General features: G+C 38.6%; 2 protein-coding genes across 2 annotated transcripts in view; both read left to right on the plus strand.

The window, feature by feature from the left end:
* Nucleotides 1-6064, plus strand: part of LOC132132738 (adhesion G protein-coupled receptor E3-like) — a 7948-nt gene extending 1884 nt beyond the window's left edge. Inside the window, exons 6-8 of the mRNA XM_059545243.1 lie at nt 4765-4926; nt 5002-5208; nt 5286-6064. Of these exons, the coding sequence (XP_059401226.1) occupies nt 4765-4926; nt 5002-5208; nt 5286-5522 (606 nt within the window). The 3' untranslated portion in view covers nt 5523-6064. The remainder of the gene's footprint in view (nt 1-4764; nt 4927-5001; nt 5209-5285) is intronic.
* The window catches only part of LOC132132737 (adhesion G protein-coupled receptor E3-like), a 30040-nt gene extending 22651 nt beyond the window's left edge, over nt 1-7389 (plus strand). The window contains exon 11 of the mRNA XM_059545241.1: nt 7124-7389. Within this exon, the coding sequence (XP_059401224.1) occupies nt 7124-7180 (57 nt within the window). The 3' untranslated portion in view covers nt 7181-7389. The remainder of the gene's footprint in view (nt 1-7123) is intronic.
* The last annotated feature ends 3941 nt before the right edge of the window (nt 7390-11330 follow it).

An 11330-nucleotide genomic window follows, 5' to 3' on the forward strand; every position in this document is an offset into this window, starting at 1 on the left:
TGTTGGGCAGTAACAAGTTACTAGTTACTGTAATAATATGTGGACCACAAAACCAGTCATAAGGGTTAATTTTTCCATCATCTGAAAGCTGAATAAATAATATTTTCATTGATGTGTAGTTTGTTAACATTGGATATTTGGCTGAGATACAACTACAGTATTTGAAAATCTGGAATCTGAGGATGCAAAAAATTCTAAACATTGAGAAAATCATCTTAAAAGTTGTTCAGATGAATTCTTAGCAATGCATATTACTGATAAAAAAAAGTAAGTTTTGATATAATTACGGTAGGACATTTACTAAATATCTTCATGGAACATGATCTTTACTTAATATCCTAATGATTTTTGGCATAAAAGATAAATCAATAATTTTGACCCGAACAATGTTTTTTGGCTATTGCTCCAAATTGTAATGATAAGGAAGTGGCAAGGAAGCAAATGCAAGTGATTGTAATGAGAAGAATAAACAGATGAATAGAGGATAACCAGCAGGGACAACAGGATGGAGAAGGATGAAGTAACAGGTGGCCAGGAAGTTGAGGTGGGATGGGACAGCAGGAGAGCATGACGCAGGAACTGAGATGAGCGAGTGGAGAGGTGAGTAGATGGGGTTCCAGAAGTGGCGTGATCCAGTGTAGTGAAGAAACAGGGACGAGAAACCAGGCATGTGAACAGGGAACTTCAAACAATGATCTGACAAACACAAGATGAAAGACAGGGCAATAAATAGGGAGCAGGTAATGAGTGGCAGCTGTAGCTGATGAACAATTAACGGAGACGCCCACATGAAACAATCAGTGCAGATGAGAGACACACATAACTCCACCCACATAGTGATCATCAGAGACAACGGTTCTACCAACCGTGACAGTACCCTTCCCCCTAGGAATGCCTCCTGGCGTTCCCTGATGATCTTACCTGTCGATTGTAATCATCAATAAGGGAGTGATCCAGTATGTCCCTAAAAGATACCCAACTCCTCTCCTCCGGACCGTAACCTTCCCAGTCCACCAAGCACTGGAATCCTCATCCCCTCCGTCTCGAGTCCAGAATACGATTAACGCGGGAGTAAAACACGGGTTTAATTTTGGATACATAAAAGGCGGGATGAATTCTCCTATAGAATGTTGTTGGTAGAAAGCCAGACTTTTTGACCCAGGACATATACGGGAGGCCTTGACCGGTGGCGATCGACCTTAGCCTTAGTGCACGCCGTCACCTGGAGCAGAGTTTCACGGGCTCTGGGTCTCATGGGCTCTCGGACTGACCTTTGCTCTGGGGATGATAACCCGAAGACAGGCTAACCAAAGCTCCCAATAATTTACAAACTTCTTGCCAAAATTTAGACACAAATTGGGAACCACTGTCAGAGACCACGTCCATCGGGAGACCATGTAACCGAAAGACGTGATCAATTACAGTAACCGCTGTCTCCTTGGCTGAAGGTAATTTGGGCAAGCGGGAGACAAAATCTAGTGTGATGTGGGACCAGGGTCTCGAAGGGACAGACAGCCATAAGTGGCCAGCAAAATCGTTGCTTTACTAAGCACCTAGTGCGGCTTACTCCTGGATGACAAGCGACATTGGAGCAATGACCCCACCGAATAACATCGGGCCGTAACCCCTCTGGAGCAAACAACCAATTCAGTGGGCATCCGGGCCTAGGCGTTACCCCTTCTAAGGCTATCTTGACCTTTGACTCGACCTCCTGAGTGTGGAGATAACTACTTTCTTGGGTAAAATACACTCGGGAGTCGCCGGGCATTCGGATGGATCAAAAATGCGAAAAAAAAAGAATCGGGTTTGATGTTCTTGAAACCCGGGCGGTACGATAGAGAAAAGTCAAAACGTCCGGAAAAAAAAAGTGCCCACCGAGCCTGAAAAATATTTGCAGTTGCAATAATATTTTTAATAACTGCTTGCACTTGCTTGGAATAAACAGACTTATATGTGAAGCTCTAGTGTTCATTCATGCGCTCAGATATGAACTCTTTATGAACTTTATGAACTCAGATGGTGCTTGCAACGAGCTATCACACAACATTTACAAAAGAGTTTTATGAATCTGTAATTCATACAAATGACAGGCAAATTTTGGTCAAGTTGTTGTTTTCATTGAGCTATTCACTATCATCATGTTGTTTCTAAGCTGAAAAGCAGTACATTGTGCTTCATTTATTACATCAGCTTTCTGCTCTGGTAATGAGAGAAGATATGACGTTCATAACACAGCAAGTGTTCTTCATTCTAATGTGTGTTGTATAATTGGAATTTTATCTTCTACATCCACTATTTCCTAGTCTCTACTGTAATGTCAATGTCTACAAATCACAGAATGCACAGCGTTGCTGTATATATATATATATATATATATATATATATATATATATATATATATATATATATATATATACACATATATACATATATAAATATATAAATGTTGTTTAAAAATGAAATCTATGTTATCATGCTAAGGAGCTGACTGAAAGCCGGCGACTCCACAGTAGAGACAGGCTGCATGTTTTCAACAATGTTTCACCTGTTTGAGAGAAACATACAGAGAATCACTTAAGACACTTTGCTGTAGACCCATTCCACATAATAATATTCATTAAACTGTATGTTAACACGTAGGAGCTTGCTGCATGAATCCGTGAGTAGGCTACAGTTTACAAATCCATGGGAACGGATTGAGAAAGTGTGCTCGCAGATTATGAATTTGTGGGTACAGTAAAAAACCGAGCGTACGGTTTACAAAATCTGAGCGCACGGATTGTAAATTCGTTGGCTAGGATAGGACATTCGAACCAGAAAGACACAGCTTACATTTGACTAAAAGGTTTTTGTCTTTATGCTCAACTAAAGTGAAATAATGAGCATATTTCCACTTTGAGAAACTCGTGTTGCTCTCGCCTTGACTCGCCATGACTGCCGCACATACTTGAATAAACGGAGACACGCCCACAGTGCGCCTTCGTGTTTACAGTGGTTGGCATCCACCAATCCTACAATGCATCGCTGCTGCAAACAGGTTAGGCTGCACTTCAGTCAAAATTAATTAATTTTTTAAAAAGTAACGGACAATGCACCATATGGTTACGGTAACGGAATTAATTTATTTAAAAAGTAATGCGCTGCATTTATTAGTTACTGTCAAAAGTAACTGCGTTACAGTAACGCGTTACTAATAACCCGTTACTGCTCAACACTGTTAAAGAGATGGATTTGTGCTAAACATGGCCAATTGGATGAATGGAGAATTTCTGTGCCGAAAATCTTACTTCTGGGTGGTACAAGTTTCGGCAGGTTTTTTCCGATCATGGATCTAATGACGTAGATGATGGTGGAAGTCCTTATGAGCATTTCTCTTGGAAAAGCGTGCCCACGCACACGTCGACCAAAGGAGAGTGAGACCGCGCCCATAAACGCACTTCATCGGGAAATGGTTGGCAGCGCTGCATAGGATTTTTTCAAGAATGTCTCCAAATAAGTGTGTTTTGGATGTGAGGGAAAGTTTACCATGTTCAGCTTCTCAAAGAACCTAGCATTACACGAACAATGGATGCAGTTTGCTTTTACGGGGCAGCAATGTAGTGTAGCAAGTTCGTTTGAGTGTTCTCGTCATTTCAGTGTTGAATTTTTTATAAACAAGACCAGGGTGACGCTGGATTTGCACATCGTTTGCTATTAAAACATGGTAAAAGACCCCATTCAGGTGAGCAGAACTGCATCAGATTGCTGTCTTTTGATGGAAATCAGCACATAAGTGAATATGTTAATAGAAACAACACAGAACATCAGTATTATAGCTCCGCCCACAGCATGCCTCCAGGAGCTCGGGTTTTTCCGGAGAGAATCGGAAGCTGTATTTTTCTTTTACAAATATGACAAAACTAAAGACTTTTGGAGATAAGGATGCAGTACTACTCTATTGGTACTCAAGATTAACATGGGATTAGGTGAAACTGTGTATGCTACGCACCCTTTAAACATTTTAAGAAACATGCTTTTGCACATCCTTGATTGCTTAACTTGGGGTGACGCTTCTCCCTTAATGTGATATTTACAGCATGTTAGACATTAAAAATGTAATGATATACAAACTGACGTCATATTAGACTGCCACTAGCAGTGTGTGCTTTCCCTTTACAATCACACAGCTGCTTTAAGCATTTCAAGAACATGCTTGTTGCACATCCTCGATTGATTAACTTTGGGTGACACTTCCCCCTTAATGCAATTTTACAGAATGTTAGACTTAAAATTGAATGATATACAAACTGCCATCGTATTACTGTAGTACTGTACTGTAGTACGTAGTACTGCTGCTGCCGGTAGGGGTGTATGCTTCCCCCATACTTTCAAATATTTGCATAAGCAGCTTAAGCAACATGCTTGTTGTATGCTTCCTGTCTGAGTTGGGGTGATGCTTCCTCCATAAATATAGTATCAAGCAACATTTCTCATTGTTGGCCATTCAAATTACATCAGTTGTGTTGGGTTTGGCAGTTGTGTTGAGTTTGGCATATGGTTGTTTTGGGGGTTTGTCTTGCTGCTCTGTCAAAGCATGGCTGCATGGACAGGCGTGTGGAGTGTTGCCCAGAACATAACCATACCGCCAACACTAACTGTATACAATATAATTGTCATAAATATACTTGACGGAAGTGGTCCTGATTGAAACAGAGTTTCTGAATCTGCCTTTGCTCGTTGATCATCTGTTTTCAGTGTTTTAATATTTTCTTCTTCTTTTTGCAGGAGTTTGATCCCAGCGGTTCTCTGTCCTGTGTGTACTGGAATATCAGCGAGTGGATTGTAGATAGTTGTGTTGTTTTAAAGACCAACAGCAGCTATACTGTGTGTTCCTGTGATCATCTGTCGACATTCGCTCTCATCATGCAAACCAGCGGCCCGCCGGCGGTACGAGAGCATTTATTATAAACGCTAAAGAACAGCAATGATTCGGCACTCATGTTCTCTCACATGTTTTCTCAGAGCGACCCACTTCTGGAGTTGTTGAATTTGGTGTGTGTGTTTGTGGGGCTGGTGTTCTTCAGTTTGGCCCTGTTGACCTTTGCCCTTTGTCACTGGAGTCCTGGAGTGAATAATGTGGCTCGAATCAACATCTGCATCAGTCTTCTGTTGGCTCACCTTCTGTTCCTGCTCACACAGCAGTTCCTGAGCATCATACAGCGTCAGAAGGTGAGAATGATGAAGGAGCCCTACAGCTCAGCACAGCTTCACTGAGAATCATCATAACCATCTGTCATGGTCTCCAGGTGTTGTGTGCCGTCATCTCAGGCCTTCTGCACTTCCTCTTTCTCTCCGGCTTTGTGTGGATGTTCATCGAAGCTGTGCTGCTCTACATCTGTGTGAAGAACCTATCACAGATCAGCTTCAAAAACAGCGAGGTGCTTAGCAGTGGATTCCTGTGTGTGATTGGATATGTGGTTGCTCTGGTTGTGGTGTGTGTCTCTGTCGGTCTGGTTCCTGAAGGCTACGGCAGCGAACAGTGAGTCAGCATTTTCTCTGAATTCATGCAATGAATAAGACTTTAGTTCAAGTCATTTTAAATATTAAAGAGGTCATCGGATGCCCATTTCCCACAAGTTGATATGATCCTTTAGGGTCTTAATGAAAAGTCTGTAACATAGTTTGGTTAAAAATGTTTAATGGTCGTGTAAAAAAAGATTTTTTTACACTGTTAAAAACTGTTTTCAGAGCATGCAGTTTTGTAGCATGTTCCTTTAAATGTTAATGAGCTCGACTGACTCCGCCCCTTTCTTCCGAGCTGCTCTGTGAGGGACTGTATACTTTAGCAGCTTTCATCGTGAAACTTGCTAATTAGCACATTTTTAGGAAAGGTGATGTGCAAAGATTAATTTAAAAACCACTCATTTCTTCTGTTGGTGAAGATTGATCACAAATGATTTGCGAGAACATAAACACATTTATGTAGATCGGGGGAGCATTCCCTTCAGAAACAAATGTTATCCACTGTGTCTTCAGTGGCTCAGATGTCTAGAGTAAATGAAGACTGCTGTGTTCATTATTATATCCAACAACAGAAAACCTCAATCACTCAGTCAGGAATCATACTTGTCTTCATCTGCTCCTGATGACTGATGACAGTCACTCAGGGGGCGGAGCTAAGGTGAGACACCAGTCCAGTCTGTGTTAAAGCACTACTGTCAATCAAACTATTGTGGGAGGGGTCTGTCTGTGTGAGTTTAAAAAAATAAACACTGGGCTGATCTTTATAATTATAGGGAGATTGTGTACACACACTGCCAACACACATTTCAGTTCAAACGTCCGATGACCTCTTTAAAATGAACAGTAATTCAACACCTTCATGCATGTTTGTTCATTTATTATGCTCTTGTATATTCTACCAAACAGCTGCTGGCTTAAAATGGAAAAAAGATTAATCTGGAGTTTTCTTGGTCCTGTTTGCGTCATACTAGCAGTAAACAAATTTCCAATTTTCATAGCTTTGATTTGTATTAAAAGGAAAGCAGGATGATAATTCCTTGATGTCTTTCTACTTTACAGTTAAACATGATTCTCTTTATCAAGATCATCATCACTCTGAACTCAGCTCTAAAAAATCTCAACGCCGAAGTCTCACAGATGAAACAAACCAAGTATGAAATCTAGATTTAAACCAGTGCTTCTTAACCCCTCGCTCTCCCTTATCTGATCTCTGATAATTGGAATAGGAATCATTGATCTAAATGGTTCATTTATACAAACACAGAGTCAATAAAGACACATTAATGGTTTCTCTGCAGGATCTTGGTGTTTAAAACACTGGCTCAGTTTGTGGTTCTCGGTTGCTCCTGGGTTCTGGGGTTCTTCACTAATGACAGTAAGGTCCTGGAGATCATCTTCCTGATCTTGAACTCGCAGCAGGGAACCTTCCTCTTCCTGATCTACGGTCTTCTCAATAATAAGGTCAAACATTACTTACAATCATTTTTACCCGCCTCACCTGCTCCTAATATACTCTATCTGAGATTAACTATAATACCTTTTAAATTGATTTAATACTTCCTTTCATCTGTCTCATGAATAACAGCATCTTTGTTCATCTTTCTTTGGGCTTTAACTCCAGGTCATGCAGCAGTACAAGAAGTTCTTCAGATGTCTTTGCTGCATCAGACAGCACTGAATCATGTTCAGGAGGTAAAAAGTGCTGATATTATTATACAAGTGATGCAATGCTTACAGTAAAATACAGAATCAGTGTTTTGGATGTTAACCGTAGTCTCTTCTACTTTCTGTAAATGGTTAAAAATGTTAGCAGTACAGTAAACACATCTCTTTACAGACACAAAATGTAATGCTTAATGCTTGCAATTTATTTTTTAAAAACCCTGCTGAATTTCATGTGAGCATGGTGAAGGGAAATACACTTTAGACGTTACAGTTCAAGTCAAATATTTAAATGAGTCTTGTCAAATAATTAATAAATATATTAATCTTGCACACTTATTTTTTTGTTTGTTGAGCTCAGGGAGGGACCCTTTTATATTACTTTTCATATGGTAAAATATATTTTCAGGTTTTATAGGTGTGGTGGAGTTACCTTTAAAACTAACTATTAATATAACGAAATGCACAGCTGATGTCTCAAATTCAAAGTGAAGCTGTACTGTCACATGGCTTGTATTCATGCATTAAAACGTTAAAAGTCTTCATAAACAATGTGATATGTAAGTGCATATGTGAATGTTTTTTCCACATGCCTCAAAAAACTCCATATATGATAGACTGACTGTAATTTTACAGTGAAATGCAAACTCAATATGATGCAAACCTGCAATATTTAAACGTGTTAAATGGCATTTAATCCCATTTTATTAACCAATATCTTTCCTGATGATCTTTGATGATCTAGTTCACCCATCCTAATAAACAAAATTGACTTTAGATAAACTTTAGATAAACAACATTTAAGTTTTATTTGTTTATTGCTGAAGAGTGTTCTTCATGTCTTCCAGGATGGGTTTGTTTGAGTGGAGCCCTTTAGTGTACAGATGTGAATTTACATTTCCTTCAGCCTGAAGATTATTCATTTCACTATTGGTTTGAAGGGCTTCTATATTTACCAAAATTATAACTTTTTTATGTTAAAATCAAACAAGCAAGCCCAGCCCAGATTTAATACTCAAACTCAAAAGTAGCTCTAGATTGCATTTACATTTACATTTACACACACATACAGTATATACATATATATTATACACACACACACACACACACACAAAGAAAAACAAGTAGATAGAATATAAAAAATAGAAAGATTAATTTAAAAGATTAAAGATTACTGTTGAAGTCGTCAAAAACACAAGTGGGCAGTCAGAAGGAAGTTGTTGACTTGGGGTCATATTTCCTTATCAAACTTCTCTATAAACATCTGAACACAACATCTTTATAGTTGAGCAGTCATTCGTGTTGGTGAGGATCTATCAGCTCACATCAGGTAAGATCTTTCTGCTCATGATGATCCTTGTCAGTCTTTTATAAATCAAACATTTATTGATTTGTGCTTTACATGTGTGTAGTTACAGTTAAGTAATTCAGGCTTCGACCAGGTCAGGACTCTTTCTGTAAGTCCTTAAACATTTTTAGCATGTGTAAATCCTCCAGATCATTTATAGAGCTCCCCCATTTTTCAGATATCATGTTTTTTGGGAAACAGTTTGTGATTCTTCGATTATTCTTCTATGATCATTTCTGGGAAAACACTTCTTTAAGAGCATCATTTCAAACCTTTATTGCATTATGCTTTGACACTAAGTGTTTAAAACACTCCTAAATTATTACTTTAGTTGTTTCATCTTTTGTCTTCTCCAGATGTTAACTGATGGTGATGTGGATTATTGTGATGTTTTTATCAGCTGTTTGGACTCTCATTCTGATGGCACCCATTCACTGCAAAGCATCCGTTGATGAGACACTGATATAATGCAATGAAGAAACAAACTCATCCTGATGTTAAACCCATTCTCACTCCAAAGGCGTCAAAAACCGAAGCATGGTCAAGCGCCCCTAGCGTCACTTTTATGACGCCAAATGTGCCTCTCGGCGTTGAATATCGACGCACTACGACCTTCATTGCTTCCAGTGGGAAACTTTTGGCGTCAGAATTTCGACGCGAGGACACGAGATGTTTATCGCTATGAAATCACGTTCAAGAAGTCTCATTCAGCACACATCGCGATACTTGCTGTCAGTTCCACAGTTTGGGTGAGTAATCGTAAATACGCTCTTTTAATGCCTTTTATAAAATGTATTCTGTCTTCTTTATTAATCAGATTAGCGCCATATGTTTAATCGCTGTATTATATCGGTCATCCGCGGCTGTCTTTGAGCTTCATTGTGTTTAAATAAATGAACACAGCTGCTAACTGGGGTGATTAAACTCTGTCGGTCACGTGACGTGCCATAGACCTTCGATCCGATTTATATTAATTTCAGGTTCAATGATGTAAGTTGTATTTGTAGTAAAATCATGGTAATCACGACACTTACAATAGTAATAAATTAAATGTGAAGTTAAAACACAGTGAACGGGACATTTACCATGTTTTTACCACAGTAACTGTAGTTTTACTATGGTATATTAGTAATCAATACAACAATACAATAATCAACAAACCAGCTATGTTTGTATCACTGTAATGTTAGTGATTTTATGTGCTTTTATATGACAGATATCACAGTAATCATATGTTCTGTACCATTCTGTCCTGATGAGAACTGATGCTTTTTTTTAATGATAAAAGCATTAGGAAGACACCAAGTAAAGTTTACTGTATGAAGCTTGAAAAAGAGAACACAATGCTTTATCAATACAAAAAATACTATTTTTAACTACAGTGTTATCTGCAAACAATCCTGTAAGACAGAAAGGAAGGAAATATTATTAATTACATGCAACTTGTACATTACATTGGGTTTCGTTTAGACCATAAAAGCAGCCTCTGTAAAGATGCTGTATAATTAAATGTTTAATGCATCCATTATTAAAAGCAAGTAAGTAATAGCGAGCTATAGTCATATGAATTCTTTTGTGTCAGATGAGACAGTCCTGGGGCTTGTACAATATCATACAAGTGTTAAACTGAATTATTAAGACTGTGATGTGCGACTGTGTTTAGGGTTCATTTTTAAGACTTTGTCCAGATACCCACACTTGCAGTCTTGGCCACTTGAGAGTGTGTGTACGTGACAGTGTGTGCACAAGACTGTCCCCGGTCTTAATAATGCCAAAGCACAGCATCCTTAACAGACACTAAACCTCTCCAATACTGCTCCGGAGCACTATACAACGCTTAGTGTATCCCATCATGCATCATGTTTTGGAATAAATCGTCAGACTTTTGCCGAGATCTCACAAGAGGGCACAGAAAGCTGTCCAATGTACAGTATGTGAAATATTGATAATTAGATATTAAAAATCTCTGTAAACACATAAAGCAGTGTTTCCCAATCCTGGTCCTGGAGAAGCCCAACACTGCACATTTGAGATGTCTCCCTGATCAAACACACCTGTTTCAGATCATCAGCTCATCAGTGAAGACTCCAACACCTCAAAAGTGTGTTTGTCAGATAAGAGAGACACCAAAACCGTGCAGTGCTGGGGTTCTCCAGGACCAGGATTGGGAAACACAGTCATCAGGTCATGAAAAGTTCGACACACACATGTGTAATAAGTAATCAAGTGGTCAAGTGCAAAGATGGCAAGTGTGGGTATTTGGACAGTACAACAGTTTAAGAAACAACAAATGCTGTACAAATGATAACAGCAGGAATGTTTGATAAAAGAGACAAACTATCACAGACTTACTGCTGCAAATGTCTGCCTCCGCAGCGTTCTGTCTTCTCCATTTCTGAAGGAATACTTCTCCAGAAACACCACTGGGCTGACTGCTTCCTTTACGTCTTTTCAGCTAAAAATAAAAATAAAAATAATAAAAAAGGGGAGAGAAAATAAAATTGAATTATATACAGATTGTTAATAATGATCTGTGAGCAAAATATTTAGATATAAACTGATATGAATGAACTGCAAGATGGAAAAATATTTTTTATTATTATTTATTTATTTTTAATTTGTTTTATTTTTTTTGGATTTACATTAAAAGGTATTAAAAGCATGGTACAGAACATATGATTACTGTGACATCTGTCATATAAAAGCACATAAAAACACTAACATTACAGTGATACAAACATAGCTGGTTTAGTGGTTATTGTATTGTAGTATTGATTACTAATATACCATAGTAAAACTACAGTTACTGTGGTAAAAA

Source organism: Carassius carassius, chromosome 49 (genome assembly GCF_963082965.1).
Source record: "Carassius carassius chromosome 49, fCarCar2.1, whole genome shotgun sequence".
In the NCBI taxonomy this organism is placed as follows: domain Eukaryota; kingdom Metazoa; phylum Chordata; class Actinopteri; order Cypriniformes; family Cyprinidae; genus Carassius; species Carassius carassius.